Here is an 18894-nt window from a genome sequence, read left to right as displayed (position 1 = left end):
TCTGATTTAACCCCAGGCACCAAGTGCTGCCTCCTGCAGGGTTCCTGCATCCTCAGACAGAGCTCTCCCTATCACCATTTGGCCAGAAAGCACTGCTGCTGCTAGCCCAGGCACAGACTTGAGCCTCACACTCTTCTCTCTCTGCTCACTTTCAGCCCTTTTCTCTCCGCAGCCACGGTGTGGTTCCAACTCACGTCACTTTGCTTTGACACAGCAAAGCAGCCACCGGGGCCTTGCCTTGACACAGCTGTGTCTCGGTGCTGCTGCATGCTGGGCAGGCAGCAGCGGGAGTATGTGTCTGGTTGGGCAAAACCCGCTCTTTGGATCCCAGCCGCTCCACCTCCAGCTGAAAATCTGCCTCGTTTCTCTCACCCCACCCCTCCAGGAACACAGAATGTTTTTAGTTTACAAAACTCTCTGCCAAATTCCAAATTGAAAGAGTGCTTTGGCTAGAGATCCGCATTAAAGAAAGCAAACAAGAAACCTCGCCGCTGGCCCTACATCCCTCTGCAGTGCGGGAAATGCTGGACCTTATCCTCAGCACCTCATCTTGGGGCACTGAGATGCCCTGTAGGCACCTTGTGCTCAGAGGAGATGGCAAAGCATGGTGGGGCAGGCAAAGACCCACTTAAGCTGGTGGCATGAAGCTGGGCTGCGTCCTTGCTGTAGAAGCAGCTTTCAGTCAGTCCCACACACCAAGAAGCACACCTCACCTTGCAGGCTGCGGGCAGTTCTGGGTGCCAAGCCCAGACCCCTGTGTGCCTGAAGCTGCCTGCTGAGGAAATTGCACCCCAGCCTCATTAACTTGCATGTATTTTTCTAAACAAATCTGGCTAATTTTAGCTGCTTTTCTTCCTGCACTGTGCTGCAGTCTGAGCAGCACCCAGCTCCCCGGTCAATCTGGTTGTGGTGTACAGAAGGAATAATTAAACCCTGAACGATTCCTCCCTTTTCTTCTGTTTACTTAACAGATTTTTTCCCTCCTTGCTGGGAAGCCAGCAGCCATTCTCTCCCTCCCTGTTTTTTGCATGTGCATATTTGTTTTGAATTTTGCTTGGACAGCCACTGAAGTGTATGAAATGCAAATTACAAGTGCATGGACTTTGCTGTACAATAAGAGCAAAAAAAAAAAAAAACAAACAAAAAACCCCACAAAACAACGCAAGACCAAAAAAACCAAAAAGCCTGCATGGGTCCTCAGCTTGCTTCTGTTTGAACAGCCAAAGTGAAAGATCACATCTGAATCATTTTTCTGCTGATGGCCTGAATTCTGAGTAAAGCCAGGAAGTTTCACCGCAATGCTAAGTTCAGTGCCAGGATAGAGTACGAGACAAGGAAAATACATGCAGGAGGGAAAGAATAACCTCTCAAACTGGCAGCAAACAGATTTCAAATGAAATGTGATCCTGCTGCCTGCTCTGCAGGGGCAAAAGGTGCTCCTCAAGACGGGAAGGCATGCTCAGCAAAGGCTGAGCACTGTGCCAGAGGGTGGGCACCCAGCCTGCTCCTGCACAGCCTGACATGTGGAGGCCCAAAAGAATTTTATGGAAGAAGAACGCAGTGCGATCACTGTTAGTTTTGGTAACAGCCTGCCGACTGATCACAGTGCCAGGGGCTGAGTGCAAGGCTTGGTGGGCCAGCAGCGCTTCGCACCGCACCCTGCAATGTCCTTCCTGTTTCTGGAGCCCTCCAAGACACAGCATATCACAGTGAGCAGCCAATACCAAGCAGCGCTAGCGAAATCCCCAAACAACACTAAGTGCTGTGCTGGGCGCCCAAGGCTCCCACCAAGGCTGTGACCAGTGTAACGGATCTACAGGCCACGCTGATGGCCCGATCCTCAGAGCAGAGGCAGCTATGCGCAGCTCCCAGCGCACGGACAGACATGTAACCTGCAGCACCGTATCACCAGCAGCTCTTGTTAGCAGAGAAAGAAGAAGGAAGAAAAAAACAGATATTTGTATAAAAATATCATAATTTTATTACATTCCACACAATACACCTTCAAAGAGTTTCAAATTTCCACAAGATATTTTTCACACACAGGCAACTGGGCAACGCTGGGGATGTCACGGCTCTAGGAGCGGGGAGAATGGGGAGTAAAAACCTCGAAGTGACCTGGTTTGTCTTTGGTGATTTGAGCTTTAAAGACAGGGTGCCACATTCTCCTCTCTGACACACTGACGCACGCTTGCTAAAGCCCACGGGGAGAAGCCGCTCAACTGCTCTGCCCTGAAGAGATGAGGCTTGTGGGGAAGGACCTGGCCCCAGAGGCCCCATGCTGCCCTGCTCCAGAAGCCGGCGGAGGGCTTCTGCTGAAGCCTACCCCAGAGGTGGCACCAGGGGTCAAATGAGCTGTGTGACCCCATTGACAGGACGCACAGTGCCCAGCCACAGCAGGGCCAAAGCGCACAGCACTGTTGTTTCCATACATCTACTGCAAGATGCCCCAGAGTGCCAGGACATTGAGGGGCTATGCCTGCATCAGCATTGTGTAATATTCACGGGCAAGGAGGGGTGGGGAGTGCTGACAAGTTTAGGAGGGTGGAGGGAATCTGGTCACTCACAACAAATGAACACAAACAAGAGGGAGAAACTTGCTCACTGGAGGTACATTTTTTGCCTGTAAATGGATTAGAGTTAACGACCCAAACCGCTTTTGCATGTCGTCGCTCAGTAATTTATATAAGGCATTTCCACGACAATTTGCTGGGCTATCCAGCAATCAGAGGCTCCCTCCAGCTGCCTGGGTTAACACGGCAGCAACGGCCGGGCCCTGCAGGCCACTCTGGGCTCTGCTCGCTAGATGCTACTGATGCTTTAAAAAGCCGAACAATAGCAAACACAAACCTAATCGACATTCTAGAATGTCAACTGGCAGTTTTTATGATTCAGCAGCTATGAACTGAGCAAAGGAAAATCCAAACCCTAAACTCAGAAAGTGGAATTGTACTTGTCCTTTCAATGTGTCAAGCAGAAAGACAAGGAGGAGCCTTCTCCCCCTTCCCTGTGTAAAATCAAAACTGGCAGCACCCAGAACGAGGGTACTTACAAAATTAATAAACCTCCAACTCTCAAGAAACTATAGTATTTAGCATCCACCTTAGACCTGCTGAAGTCTATGTGTTGCCCTAAGGCTGGCTTTAACAGATACAAACCGAACATTCATTATGAGCTTCTCTGATATAAGGCAACTTTAAAAAGATTCACTTGTGGATGGGGAAGAGTCTCCCCCGCTTTCCAACAATGGCTGTGTTATTGTGTTGGCTGTAGAAAGAACAAGATGGAGAGATCTTGCCATCTGGACATCTATGAACCTCTCTGGATTCTTCCAGCCATCTGAGATGGACATTCCTACTGTCCAGCCTGGTCTTTTTTTTTTTTTTTTTTGCACCCAAGACATTAACGCTATCAAACAGGAGACCCAGCCAAAGCTAGATAAGGCAACAAAAAAGCACTGCTCTCTTCCCCAAGTAAACAGATCTGGGTTTAACCACAAACGTGTCCCAGACCTTCCAAAGGGAGGAGGGAAGGGGGGGTGGTGAATAAAATAAAATAAAATTTAAAAACAAACAAACAAACACAAAAAGCATTCCCTGTGCAAGTAGAAGCAATAATAAGCAAAATAAAAAGGGGCTGTTTCTAAATATACATTCAGTCAGTCAGGCACGCACATGCTGCCATGCACACTCACACACAGACTGCACACACGCTTCCAGGCTCGCCATCAAGTTCCCTTGCAGGTTGCCCACTGGGAAGAGAAAAGAAACAAACCAAACAAGCCTACCAACAAAAAACACTCCCTGGCCAACCAAACCAAACCAAAAATCCCACCCGACACCCCAGCAGTCCTTGACAAGGAATAGAAAGGAGCATTCACTTCTGAAGTGAAGGGGCGGTGTGTCTCTTCTGGTGATCCAAGATGCAGCATTAGTTAAAGTTTGTAAAAGATTCGGGAAGGGCTGGGGACAGAGACGGGGGGGTGGAGATGTCTAAGAGTTCACACATATGTTAGGTAAGGAAAAAAGTGCAAAACTGAGGCAACATATCGGAAGTCTTATTTTCTGTCTGTCTGTTTTGTGTTTTGTTTGCTCTCTCGTTCCCGTTCGGCTCTCAGCAGCGTGAGCTGGGGTCTTGCTCTAGTTTTATGGTTAAGGTGGGCTCCACAGCCACAGGGGCCCCGTTGGCATAGTGGGAGGTTTTGTAGGTGATGGAGTGATCGCTCTTCTTGGCCGCATAGCGGAACCGGTGGTAGTGGAGCACAAGAGCCAGCGCGACGGAGACCAGCACCACAACAGCACCTCCGGCGGCAATAACGTAATACCAGTAGGCTGGGATGGGCTGCACTGACACCGTGTCCACTGTGGGCTCGGTCCCTGGCAGGAGGGTTGCCCCTGGGGAGGAGACACAGAACACGGTTGCTAGGTGGGAGGCATGCAGACGCACAAACAAACACACATGCTTGCAAAGTACAGTGCCGAGTGACACCGGGGCCCAGGGCAGCTCCAGGTACGGGACACACTCCTGCAGGGAGCTGCTTGCACTCGTCGAGCTGCGTGTTAACATGCCTCTCTCTTTCCGTTTAATTAAGCAGGCTGCCTGGCTTGCAATGCAAATTCCATATGTATGCTATTATTACTATTATTTCTGGCATCAACAAATATTTTTTTCCCCTCTTTTTTTTGGCCTTCTCCAGATCAGCTGCCTGGTTTTGTCTCTGTATGGCAGATGTTGTCACACAGTGACAAAACCTATCACGTCCCTAATTGGAGGAAGAGCAAAATCTCAGATGGCCAAGGAAGTTACCACAGGAGACTGGGAAAGAAATTAGATGGAGAAATATTTGTCATTTTTACAGCCAAGACAGGGAGCAAGATCTCTTCCTGCAAGTGCTCGGTATGCAGACCTGCTCTCACTAGATGCCCTGTTCACAGTCTTACAGATTTAATAATTAAAGTGAAAAAGTATGGGTATGATGATACATGCTGACTTCGTGCACAGTGCGGGTTGTGATATCCCCATCAGAAGTCCATGCTCATGACAGCTCAGGCAAGACAATCCAATGGCTGCCTCAGGGCTCAAGGGCATGGAGCTCCCAGGCTCAGCCCATGGCAACACACATGTCCTGAGCAGGTGTGGGTTGGTGCTGATGTCCACGGCCAGGGAACAGTGTGGTGCTGACCCTCCTGCACTCACTGCTCAGCCCTCCTGGCTCTGCTTTCAAGCTGCAGGAGCCCTGGGGGAGGTGCACGCCTGCACCACATCTATGCACTTGCTGCTTCTAGCAGCCAGAGTCCCTGGGGAAGCTGGAAGGGACTTGGTCTGCTGCTGGGCACAGGCTTCTAGAACAGGCTCAAGAGGATACACAGGGAAAAAACAGTACAGGATGCATCTGGCCTGGAAAACACAGGGGCATCTGACCACCCCCTGCAGCATTACCCCCACCAGAGCCACTGGCTGCACACTCAGCACATAGACAGTTTTACTGCTGCTGCTGGCACTGGCAGAGGCAAAACGGTACTTCCTTGGCTATTCCTTCCCCATCTCCCCAAAACCTGGGCACAGGGAGTGAAAATGGGAATGAAAACTGCACCCAGATGCATAATAAAACCAAAAATCCCTAAGAAAAAGAAACTATAAAACAAAGAAAAACCACAAGGACAAGATAAATCCTGCTTTTACAGAGCAGGAGGCTGGGAGCCACCCACATATTTGTCAGTACAGGCAAGCAATTCGGATAGCTCAGGAGCAGCCTGCTCTCCTCCCTCACCCTGTCTTAGCCCAGCTGCCCCATCCCTCACACCCAGACCGTGCTGGCATGGGGGTGATGGACCCGGGCAGCAGTCCCCCACCTCCTCCTATCCCTGTGCTTGCTCCCAGCACAGGGCACAAAGGTGTAATGTCTCAGGGCACTAGGTTCCTGGGTTTCACTGACTGTCTGCCACTGCCTCCCACACAGATGCAGCCCCGACGGGTCCATACACCTCACTGCCATCACTCCTGGCATCTCACCACCACTCCTGACAGCACTGGGGCGAGTTGGCTCCTGGGAGCACTGCAGACCTGCTCTCAGCACAGAGGATGCACATGTTTACTCTTGATGTCAGCCTGTGCTTACACAGTATCTTGTTCTAGTGAGAGATGTGCTTACAGTACCACTTACTTATATGTCTGATATGCAGCAGATGGGAGCATGAGGGCTGCTCATGCTGTGGTACCTAGCCCGTGCCTCTGATCTGACACACACATCCAAGGCTGGGTGGGGGGGTCGTGTCATATGCCCCAGAGACCCTGCCAGTGGGAACAGCGCCCTGGAGGCTCCAGTCCAGGGCAGCCATTGTCCATTGCTGATGGACTCCTGTGCAGGCAAGGAGTGAGCCCGAGGGGTGGTGCAGCCCAGATCTGGCCTCGACCCCTGCTTCCGCTCCTCATGGCCCTGCTGCGGTAATAGCAGCTGTCTGGAGAGTTCATTTAGCAGCTACAATCAGTAAGGAGTCATACTCCCTTGTCTCCAAGTCTTAAGGTAGCCAATTCCCAACATTAACAATTGTTCTTCCTTACACTGTCAGCCACTAAATATAGCTGCCAGTCCACTCAGCACAGAGCTGATGTTATCTGCTTTTACTGGCTCTGCTGCTCACTGGAAGTTTTCTTTTATACCATGGAAAAGTTCTCTGCTCAGCGAGATGGAAAAAAAATAAAAAAATCCATCTTTGTAACTTAATAACTTTTCCACTCCTCTTTGCCTTCCGCCACACACGTGCTAGCCCTTCCTCATCCCCTCAATGGGGCTCTCGCCTTAGCAAATAAATGCTTCTCTGCCTTCCTGTCAAGTCAGTGGGTGCACTGGTTAAAGCGGGACTTGAAATGCAGGGCAGTGCAAACCCAGGGGAACATCACAGGGTGTGCTCTGTGCTCCCCTCTGCCCGGCCAGCCTCCCCCCCTCCCCCTGCAGCTTGACAGGCAGCAACCTTAGAGCTGTGCAACAGGCATGAAAATCCCAAACAAGCAAGAGCAGAAGTATGTATGCTGAGGAACAAGGAGGAAATCCTCTCCAGAGAGCCTCCCAGGAGGCCATCTGCTGGCTGTCACTGCTGTGCCACTGTTGTGTTCTCCAGCAACACTGCCATAAACCACTGTGGACCAGCAGCACAGCTGGACTTCTCATAGATGGCACAGATGAAAGTGAATGTAAACTCATCTCACCCACGTGAGAATGCCACAGAACTGGTGTTGGCCTCAATCCCTTAGTTGCTACCTGCCACTTCTCTAGTAAAGCATCCCTGCCTTGATTTCACAATACCCAGTGTGGGAAAACCCATAGTCTGCAGGTAAATTCTCCCCACAGCCTGTCTCCATGCTTTCTGGAAGATGTCTTTTATTTTTAGCCTGCTATTTATCTAACTTCTTGCTGCCAGCCACTTGTTATGCCTTTTCTTTAAGGGTGAGGTATATCAACTCTCAAATGCAGCACAGTTTAAGCACACTTGACTGGTCTTCTAAGATCACGACCCACTAACTGAAAGGCTCAGCAGAACACAGAGGGATGGATCAAGTGAGGAACAGCCAGGAGGCTTTAGGTGTCAGCTGAGAATATTACAGCTGTTTTTCAGAAACACCACAAGTCTGAGTAGCAGGATAAACAGGCAGCCTACCCACATGCAAGCCCAAGTTCCTACTTATTGCAGTATGTGTACGTGCAGCACCGTAACACACAGCATTAATGCCTGCATATGTCTCCCACTAGCAGTGTTCCACAGCCTGCTTCATGTCCTTAGAAGGAAGCTGCCCCTTGCCTTCAGTTTCATAGAATCATAGAATGAATCACAGAATGGCTTGAGTTTGAAGGGACCTTAACAATCATCCAGTTCCAAACCCCTGTCATGGGCTGGGCTGCCAACCATTGGATCAAGCTGCCCAGGGACCCTTCCAACCCGGCCTTGAACGCCTTCCGGGATGGGGCATTGGATGGGGCATCCACAGCTTCTCTGGGCAGCCTGTGCCAGTGCCTCACCACTCTCTGAATAAAGAATTCCTCCTAATAGCTAGTCTAAATTTATCCTCTTTTTATTTAAAAAATTATTTACCCTTGTCCTATAACTATCAGACCACATAAAAAGTTGGCCTCCCTTCTGTTTGTAAGTTCTCTTCAAGTATTGGAAGGCTGCAATGAGGTCTCATTGGAGCCTTCTCTTCCACAAGCTACAGAAGCCCACTCTCTCAACCTCTCTTCACTGGAAAGGTGCTCCAACCCTCTGAGCACCTTTGTGGACACACTCCAACGGCCCTATGTCTCTTCTGTGCTGGGAGCACCAGGCCTGGACACAATACTGCATGTGGGGCCTCATGTGGGCAGAGCAGAGGGGACTATCACCTCCCTAGCTCTGCTGGCCATCCCTCTTAGTGCAGTCCAGTCTTGATCCCTGCTTTCCCATTACTGCCACAACTCCCAGCGCACGCATCTGCCTGAGGCAGCCTTATTCCCTAGAGAAGTGCAGGTGCTTGTATGGCAGAGTCCAGATGTATTAAGCAGGCCATCAGCAGAGCAGGAGACAGACAGAATAAAGATATTAATGCCAACTGTGAGCAAAGGGCGTGCTGACCAAACTTTTAAACAACTTTCAATGTTAAGGGGAGGCCCATGTTTGCTCTTCATCACAATGTGATTCCTGCATGCCTTCTTATAGAGAACACTGATCTTCCCCCAAACACAGATAGCTTTTCCCACTCAGAGCAAGACAAACAGCATCCCCATTGGCTGTTCAAACAGTGAAGCATTTTTTCTGAATTTTCCACCTTGTATCTTACTCCATAGGTTGGATCACAGAAATGCCAGTTTTAATCCTTCATGCTAATATTAAACTATTAAATGCATCATTTCATCTTGTTTTCCTTTTATTGATTGTCAACTTCAGAGCTCCTCTTGCAATTTACTCTTGCACTTCTATATCCAAACTGCTTTTCCCTTCCAAGAAGGCTCAACCCTACCATCCTTCATCAGCAGCTTGAACACTGCCACTGTCAGAGCACCCATGAACTACAGAACATCCTTTCCCCCATAGTAATATAAGACACTGCCACCTCATTTCACTTCTCAGTGGCTACTACTTTTTTGTTTAAGTCAATTGATAAGTCAATTTCTTTACTCCTCAGCCTACACATTTTGGGCTCTGCTGTTCTTCAGGAGGCCAGGTGCTTCCTGATTGCAGGTCTCCCCATCTTGTTCAACCCTGGGCCAGCCCTGGGGACTTGTCACTATGCCTGCTCCCTGGCAACCGGCAGGAATCAGAGGGTGCCATCCCCGGCTGTGGCACCAGCAGAGGTTTAGCACACACTTGCCATTTCACTGCTCAGAACATCTGCTGTTTGTTCAAGCAAGCACTTAACATTCCTTTAATTTAAAAGCCCATGCCAGCAGAAAGAGAAGTGCAATTTTACCTGGAAAGTAGAAGTTCTCACCTGGAAAAGCTGTGATGGGTTCTGCAATGGAAAAGAAAAGCTCAGAATTAGAGAGGAGAAAATTACACAGAAGGCCACAGTTCACATATCCATTAATTACTAACATCCAAATGGAGCAGGTGTGCAGCCGTACCCCACAGATGCTATGTGGTGGGAGCAGTGCAGGGCTCCAGCCAACTCCACCACAACAGGGAGAAAACCGTGTCTCAGTCAGGGACTGGCCAGAGGCGGAAAGCCTCAACTTGGGCACAGACTTCAGACAAAAATGTGTTAGGCTGAGGGGTCATTTGGATCCAGCTGGTTGGCCTGAGTCATCGGAAGACAAATCCCCACCTGGCTAATGATGCAGCTCTGAAACCCCCTAAAATTTCCACTAACAGTTTGGTTTCTGGCTCAACTCTGTCATCATTATTCGCTTGGGAACTGTATCGCTTCTCAGTGCCATGTTCCTCTCTATCTCACAGTGCCAATAAACAAAGGCAAGTGATTTCTTCTTTTTTTCAAGACACTTTGAAGAAGTAATCTATTACAAATTACTGGATCTGAAAAGCAATAATCAGTGCTTATTACTGATTACTTTCTCGCAGAAGTAATAGACTTCTGATTATTTTTAGATTACTTCTGCATTATGCCTGTGAGTCACACAAGCAGACTGGCACTGCTGAGTGCTATGAAATCATCACTCAAGTTCAGAATGCAAAGGACACATTTGTCAAAGGAAAAAATTATTGTGACTTATAAGAGTTCTTTCACGCTAAAAAGGAATCAGATTACTTCCCAGGATTATATCTGAAAAAAAAAACCAACAAAAAACAACCCAAAAAACCCAATCACCCAGTAGCCTGCACTGGAGTCAGCTATTCTCACAGCTCTGACAGTGTAAGCAGTGCTGTGTTTCTATCACTGCATTATTATTTTGGCAGCATTGGAAATGACCCATGAGTTATGCTAAAATTTGCAGTGGAAGCCCTTTGTCAGGACTGGTCCGAAATGGTAGGTTTTAAGATTCCCATTCAACTTCCTAGAACATGAGAAATAATTTTATGTAGCAGTTTGGTGTTATTTTTAGGTCTGGCAATGCTTGAAACTTTATAACTTATTCATGCATTGTTTCAAAATATTAAGCTTTAGGTTCAAGGCCTGAGATACAGTAACACTGAATTAGGTGAACTGCCACACTCAAAAGAAGTCAGATATGAAATGCTATTTGTGTTAATCATCCCTCTTGCTTCTCTTTAATGCCACAGAAGGCAAGGGATTAAAACACTGCTATCAAGCCTCAATACAGGGAATTTGACATATGGAGCATTAGCTCTTTTGGCAGATAGGAGACCAGCAGAGTTCAAAGCATCAAACAAACGGGACCTCTAGTACCAAGGAGCATCTCTGGGGCAGCCCTGCTCCTCTGTTCTATTACCGCTGTCAGTCCCTGCACCATCTTCACCATCACCCACCTGCCCAGCGCAGCACGTGACATGCCCAGCCCTTCACAGGCACAGCTCATCCTGTGTCCCACTCCCTGAGACACACCTCAGCAGTGAGCCTCTGCCTCCCTCAGTGGGGTTTATGGGTGGTTAACAGTTAAACCTGCCCACTCTGGAGCAAACAGAAGAGCGGGACCTAGCTCCTGTGGGCAGCTCTCACATTAATCCCACTGATGGAATACAGCTGCTCCCATCCTCAGCTGGAAGGGCTCTAAATCCACATCCAACCTAGATGGTGAGCAATGCTATTGGAGTGTGTGATATGTCAGCCAGGGCAGGGCAGGGCAATACTCCACCACCAAACTGCTAAAATACATCTTTTCTTCTCTCTGCTTTTTTTTAATTTAAAAGTCCTCTCTGTCTTTCACACTGAGAGACCCTAACTGGCTTCTGGCCTGGTTTAGGGAATGGTGAATTCTAGGACAAGAATTCCTTTTGTTATTCTGTTAACGTTGCTGCAAAACCCCTCTGCTATCTTATTTCTTAATAAAGAAGACTCCTTTTGAACTCATCATCTCCTCTAAGCATGTAATATTGACTGACAGCTGGTTTCTTTTGTCCAGCACTTTCCTTTTAGATTTGGCGTATGTTCTTATCACATAGAATAGTCCTCAGTCACCCTCAGCTGCTCTTTTAGCTCTGCACAGCAGAGACATGTGCTTCCTGCCTTTCACGCCAACGCAGTCAGAAATCCCTGTTCCCCAGGGACCAATTCCCCCTCATCTCTGGAAGTTAGCAGAATCCCAGCTGAGATCCAGGAGCCATCGGTAGAGAAGCGGCAGCCGCCCATGAGCTAAGGCTCTCCAAGCCTGTCTGCCCACACCATCCCCAGCCCCCCAGCAGCTGCTGCACGTACCCATGCAGTACTCCAGTGGGATGTCGTTGCCCAGCCGGATGTCATCCAGGGCAAGCTCTCCTGCGTGGCCATTGCGTATAAATCCCTCAAACACTATCTGTGGGAAATCAGGACAGAAACATCAGTGTTACGCTAGGATGCAGTGAGTGGCTCCTGTTCCTGAGGGCAATGGCAAGAAACCTGCTCCTGGCCTTCTTGCACACCTGTGTGGACCTGAGAGCAGCTCTGCTTCTCCTCCTGCCTCTGCCTCTCCTCACTCAGGGAAAGCTGCTCAGTGGGAAAGGGCTCACAGGGAGACCACTACCTGTCCTGGCATCACTCAGCATGCATTTTGCTCAATTAAATGCTTCTCACATGGAATGAATCAATGCTCAGCACTGCAGGCCGTCTCCCTCCCCTTCTGTACAAACAATGTGAGTGGCAATGCACTGACTTACAGCAGCAGCAAATCTGGGCTATGGTGTTAATAGAGTCCCACAGCCGGGTCATGATCAGAAAAAGGAAGGGAAGGACACAATATGCACATGGCCACGTTAGCTGCAAAGTGCAGTTCTCATCAATGCTGCATAGAAAGTACTGAAATGTTACAGAAGGGTCAATTTATTCCTACTTAATCACAGGCAAAATATATTTACAAAAATAAATAGAGTCGTTAGGTTCTAAGAACTGCTGAGTGGAGAGACTTGCATTATTTACATAATGATGCTGTTATTTAGCTAATGCCTGTATATTCATGTTTAATGCACAAAGTAGTCAGCTGGTGCCCATCATTCTTATCAAGAGGCATATTGTGCCTATAGTATTTTATTAAAAAGCCCAGATCAACACATGCAAACTAGCCACACAGCTCCAGTGCAAAGCTCTGGCTTTGCTTCCCCCTGCCTAGTCCTGAGGGTCCAAGCGCTTTCCTGGGGCTCCGTATACCATAGATCTCCTCTCCCTGCTTCAGGTAGCCCTTCTCTCTGGGGTGCCTGCAAGGAGACCTCCCTGCAAAGCCATGAGCCCTGTTCTCATCCCTGCTTCACGGGCACAGGGCTGGGGCTTGCTCCCTGGAGTGGGTGCTGCCTCTCATCAACCTGGCCTGTCTGACCCTCATCGGGAAGGAGGAACTGAACAGAATAAAATGGAAAAACTTAAATTAAAAAAAAGAAAGAAAAAAAAGAAAAAAAAGAAAAAATATTTGCAGAGTGGAAGATTTGAGGAATATAAAAGGCAACAGGCTGAACAAAGGCCCAAGTCTGTGCAGAAGACAGGCACACTCTGAATAACAAACAGTGTCGTTTAGTTACTATAGTAACCCAAGAAACACAATGCAAACAGCCCCTCTCAGCCACACTCCCTAATGATGATCGGGCCCTGGCTGCACACCACAGCATTAGGGCTCTGCTGGGGACGCACACCTCGCCCCACATCTTACCCGGTACTCCATGTCATAGCTGGGCAGGATGATGCGGCCCTCCCTCCACTCCTTGCCCTGGTCCTCTGCGATGACCCACAGTGCCTTGCGCTCCTGGCTGGCCTCCCGCCAGACCCGCAGCATCACTCCACTGCTGCCCCACACCTGGTACTGGAACACCATGCAGATGGCGCTGCGGGGCAGGTAGATGGTGGGGCTGATGAGCCTGGCGCGCTGGCTTTCCCTCCTCCCGCTGCTCTGCAGCCGCAGGTAGCTCTTGACATCTGTTTGGAGAGGAAAACCCAGTTATAGTATTTCCTGCATCCACATGCAACAAGCATCTCACCTCCTGCATGGCCAGGAAGGTGCTGTGGGAGCAGGGTCACCCCTGGCAGTTACAGCAGGTCCTCAGTCAGGATACTGCTGACAACTTTGTTTTGAGGACAGCCATGATAAATTGAAAGCCCGGGTCTTAGCTTTTCCTCCATGTGGTACAACAGTCCTAAAGCACAGCCCGGAGGAGGGACCTGGACCTAGCGAGCAAAGTAAGCACATATGATGTCTGGGTAGCTGCAAACTTGAAGGTGGTCGAAAGACAGAAGGGATTTGCATTCTTTAATATTACTTTTAAAACTGTGCCATGCCTTTTGCCAGTGCTCAGGGAGATTTGGGATACTTGTTATTTATGGAGATGCTTGAGCTGAATACTGATAGCAGCAAAAAAACAAAGCATGGATGAAAACACCTGGGTGTGATAGACTAACTCAGCACCCACAGCAATGGCAGAAGAGCAGTGTCTGCACTTTGAAAGTGCACCCAAACACCTCCAAAACCAAGATCTGAGAGCCCTGACAAACTCCATCCAGAACACTGGAGCCAACCTCGCTGCTCCCACAGCAGTTTGGTGACATGGCAGCCTGAGTGAGCTGTGTCGGTGGCTGCACAGCCACTGGCCCTGCCGCTTGCCTGTCACTGCCACACAGATGGGCTGGAACCAATGGCCGTGAGATACATGGCTTCTAAATTAAATGCAGGACAAGAGAGCAGAAAGATTTGCCATCATTCTGCTCCTGGGATGTATGACCGAAATACAGCAAAAGCGTATCCACTCCATATGAACTTTCAGTGATTTCGCTGCATGAAGGACAAATCTGTCCCTGATCGGCCATATACAGAAAGAGCAACATTTTCCAGCACTATTTTCCGGGACCTATGAAATGCACTTGGGTCACTTGGCACTTTATGCCAACAAACATTAGCAGAAAAAAAGATGAAAGCATGTTTGCCCACTCCTGCTTGAGTGAATCACTTGAGAAAGTACCATGCCGTTCTCTAATGCAGGAGTGTTCTCGTGATTTACCTCAGAGTGGTGGTGGTGCAGGAGGAGATGTGGGAGATAAACAAGTGGAAGAAGGAAAAAAAGCACAAGCTGTACTCTGCGCCTAAGGAGCAATAAGGCATAATAAGTCATCAAGGTCTCCTGAATTAAAATCCTCTTTCTGTAATTCACTACAAGCCTCTTCAAAGCAAAAAGCAACAACAAGAAAAGGCAGCAACAAACAACAAGGTGGAAAAGCGAACCAAACTACAATCACACAATTATCTCACAGCTCAAAGGGTCTCAAAGGAAGTCCTTACTAAAAGCACCACCCAGGCTCACAAATGATCCAATTTGGATCCTCAGTGTTAGGAGCATCCATTTTGGTGCCAGGATCTAGGCAACCTGACTGAGGGGTGGGACATGAGCCATCCTCGCAGATACGATTTAGCAGAGTTTGTCAGAGTTAGGGTATTATGGTTAGGCTTGATGGACTTGATGATCCTTGAGGTCCCTTCCAACCTGAGTAATTCTATGATTCTATGATCTCTGGGTGCATCCAAAGCTCACATCTCCTGTGCTCCCTGTCCAGCACTTGCTAGGGCCCTGAGAGCACTGCAGCAATCCCAAGGGTTGTGGGGAGGCTCAGGCTTTGGGTAATGAACCCAACTGCTCACCTGTGCCATGGCTTTGGGCACCTTGCTGGGACAACCTTTGCGATGGACAGCTGGACATACGCAGACATTTGTGTGTCATTAGAAGATGAACTGGCTGGATCACTCTAGTGGATAGCTGCGCCTTCTGAGAGACCCACAAATTTGCTGAGGTTGACTGAGCAAGCGCACTACTGAGGTGATTATTGGAGCTGTGTGCAGGAGCCTGGTGGTTCCACAAGTCACTGATACAGTAAATGGAAGGTTTTGGCACAGAAGGCACCTGCAAGGCTGACTTCCCCTGCTAAGATGCTCGAAGAGAGCCTTGCAGTGATGAGCCGATCAATTTTTCTAGGATCAGAAATGCATTTTCATCTCTTTCCAGGACTTTGCAGCCCCTGCTCCAGCTCACGTGGCAGTCGCTTCCCCACTGAAGTACTGGCAGCTCAAAACCCTGGCGCAGAGAATGGCAGGACAAACCTGCTCAGGCATTTTAACCTACTGCTGTTTTTGCAACTGATGCTACTGCATAAATCTCATGGAAGATTTATGGGTTCATCTGGATGTGGAGGAGCCAGAGGAGCGTGAACATGCAACCATCCCCAGCCAGACGACGGTGGAAGCATTGTATGTGTACGGCAGTAAGCCCAGATAAATCACCAGCCGGGCTCTGCAAACGAACCATCTGGCCCACACAGTTTCCTCTTGGCGTGCCCATTCCCTCCTGCCAGCAGGCCCTCTGAGAGGACATGGGGGGATGCAGCCTTGTACCTCAGGTCAGGTTGCAGCCAGGAACCAAACAGCCGCTCCCTTGCCAAGGTCAGCCAGCCTGAGTACATGGTCCTGCATGCCACAGCCCCTCTCCAGAGAAACACACGTTCCCTTGCTGGTGTCAGCAGTGCACCTGAAGGTTTTCCAGCAAAACATGTTGGGCAGGATGTACACAAGCAATTACCCACACCCCAGGTTCCTATAGCATTTCCCCCTTGCTGGGTATTGCTGACTTACAGCCACTGCTCCTATGGAGGCTGCACAATGCACTGCCTTCATGTACACACCTCCAAAGGTTACTGCACTCTTCCCCATTGCAGAGATTGTTTCAGGGTGTATTTTAGTGACAGCACTACAGCCCACTTCTCGGCCCTGATACCTGCACAGCCACAAATGCCACTCTGGGATGTCCCAGTAAAGCCTGCTTCGTGTCCTGCCATCATGCTGGGGTTGTGACCTGAGGCTGTGTCAGCCCTGCTTTTCCCTGCAGAAGGGGAGAGCTCAGCCTCTCCATGGCAGCAGGGTGCTCCAGTGCAGGGGATGACAGCAGATGAATATGCTGATTGAGATTGGGTAGTTTTATATTTTTATTTTTTTGGCAAATCATGCAAATTCACCTCAAAAAGCTGCCACTGTAATTGCAGTGACAGGCCTCTCCTCAATGACAGACTTTCATTTACAAAGGGAAATCAATCCTCTGTAAAACTAATATTTATATTAACTAGATCACTGCGTCTGCTGGAAATTTCCCTCAATTTTGATTATGTGCTAATTAGCCTGCCAAGTCCTTGCCATTTCAGTATCTAAATCAGTCCATGAAAGGCATAAAACGCTGCACCTGCCTGGTGCCAGGCCCTCAACCTGCCCATGGAGCCCGGCTAATGGACGGGCCATTACATCCCCTCTCTTAATTAAGCCTCTTGTCCTTCTCAGCGCCGTGTGGACGCAGTCCCTCAGCCTCCCCCTGGGCACGCAGGGAGGGCACGGTGCCCCTGACAAGCCAGGTGCCAATTAGCACCTGACATTTAGCTAAGCAGGCTGCTACCCGTGCGGCACCCAGCTCCAGCCCAGCAGGCAGCGTGCACTGCCACATGAAAGGTGCACACAGGCCTTCCTGCACCCAGCTGTGTGCATGCACAATGACAGGCACCAACCCACTGAGCAGTACATTTGTTGCGCACGCTGCTCGCATGCGTCTCTGCTTGCCTGCTCACACACGCTTACCCAAATGAGGCTCTGTGACTCACGAGCTGCTAAGGCATGGAGTGATGTATGCACTGAGATTTGAGAGACAGCTTCTGGCTTTCCTGCCTGGTTTTACAGTCAGCGTGTGTCATTGGCTTTTGGGTCACAAAAGCAATTAGGGGACTCAACAAGGCAAGCTATGAATAAAAGGGGTAAGCCTAAGAGAAATGGTTTCTTCACCCCTGCCTCATGCTCCTGGCAAGCATGAGTTTGCTGGCAGTGCAGGGACAAGCACATAACCAAAGCCGGTTATGGCCCAGCCCAATGCTTAGCCCCAGCACAGTGCAGCCCAGCACAACCCAGTCAGACTCTGTGCCCTGGGGTCAGGAGGCCCAACCTCACTGTGCTGCAGGGACAAATGATGTTTGGGTGTGCTGTCCTTGTGCAAATGTAGGAAGGAGAACCGTGCTTGGCTCTGTGAGATGCAGTCTGCACCCCACACCACAAAGCTCCCTCCTGCTTCAAAGGGGACAGGATATATCCCCAAGGCATGAGCCCTGAGTGTGAGCCCTATGAGAGTGCAGACCCAGTCCAGTCCAGATCCATTAACACAAAGAAAACCTTTCTGCTGGGTTGGACAGAGCAGGATCAAGGAGTTCAGGCAGAAATTCTCAGGGATTGCAGGAAAAATATAAAGTTTTTCCTCCCAAGAATCCCATGGGAAAAACAAAGAAATGGTAAAGGGTCACCACCAGCATAAAAACAACTCGGGATTTGTTTTCCTTACAAAATAAGCTCTTATGAAACTTCAGAGCACTAAAAACATTCCTCTGCTGGAAACACTTTGAAGCAAATAAACCTTTCCCCGCAGCGCCTGCAGCCCAAGGAGCAGCATTTTTCACCTCAGGGCCAGCGGGGCCACGCCAGCAGCAGCAGCTCCTGGTGGGTTTTGCAGCCTGGTACAGGACCCAGCTGGCCAGGAGAGCTACAAGGCTCCAACTGCTCTTCCTGCATGCACATCTGTCTGAACAGCGCTGGGCTTACAGCTTGGCCACAGGTTTGGACCAAACAGAAAGCAGGGTGTGAAAGAGACGCAGATCTGTGGTGCCTTGCTGGGACCACAAGGTATTTGCTAAAGCCCTGCAAGAGCAGAGGAGGGAGAAAGTGAGCAAAGCACTAATCCAGCTTCTCATAATGGCTTATTCATGTGGCACCACGGAGAGCAGTGCAACTGCACCTGCCAGCTGAGGATGTGACCCAGGTCCTGCACACTCTCCTGGTGAAATTCAAAGAGCTGCCCAACTCACCAACCAGATTTATTTTCAGATCCTTAAGATCTTGACACCAATGGCACACTGCCATTGCGTGTAGCAAGAGGAGGCGAAACCTGAACATGATGCTGCCTGAAGTTTGCTAGGTGCAGCGAAGGGGAAACGTTTTACAGATAGGAAGCATCTGAAAATCCATGGAGGGAAAAATTCTGGCAGCTTCTCAAGGGGGCAATGTAAAAGGGAGCAACAGCATTTTCCAGGCTTGCAAAGGGCAGGGCAGCAGCTGGACCCATGCTAGGTTTCTGCTGAGTGGGGCACTTTGGGTGCACGCTCACCACCAGGTCTCCAGCCGTGTAACGGGAGCCTGCAGGAGAGGACGTGGAGCTAATCCATGGTGTGAAGGGCCCAAGGAACACAGCACTAAAAAAAGAAACGCAGAGCTGCCTGATAGAGTATCTTGGAAATAAAAATAGTGGAACGAGAGCAGGGGGTGTCTTCTCA

At 49.4% G+C, this 18894-nt stretch overlaps 1 protein-coding gene across 2 annotated transcripts in view; it reads right to left on the bottom strand.

Moving 5' to 3' along the window:
* NRP2 (neuropilin 2) overlaps positions 1-18894 on the bottom strand; it is a gene marked incomplete at both ends in the record, with an annotated part of 77206 nt that overhangs the window by 4320 nt on the left and 53992 nt on the right. Inside the window, 3 exons of one of the 2 annotated variants that reach the window (XM_079539164.1) lie at positions 9439-9480; positions 11800-11896; positions 13217-13479. In XM_079539164.1, the coding sequence (XP_079395290.1) occupies positions 9439-9480; positions 11800-11896; positions 13217-13479 (402 nt within the window). The remainder of the gene's footprint in view (positions 1-9438; positions 9481-11799; positions 11897-13216; positions 13480-18894) is intronic. The other variant, XM_079539165.1, reaches the window with a different exon arrangement.

This window comes from Tetrao urogallus, assembly GCF_951394365.1.
Source record: "Tetrao urogallus genome assembly, chromosome: 8".
In the NCBI taxonomy this organism is placed as follows: Eukaryota; Metazoa; Chordata; class Aves; order Galliformes; family Phasianidae; genus Tetrao; species Tetrao urogallus.
The sequence above is the reverse complement of the archived record's forward strand: the minus strand, read 5'-3'. Positions and strand labels throughout refer to the sequence as shown.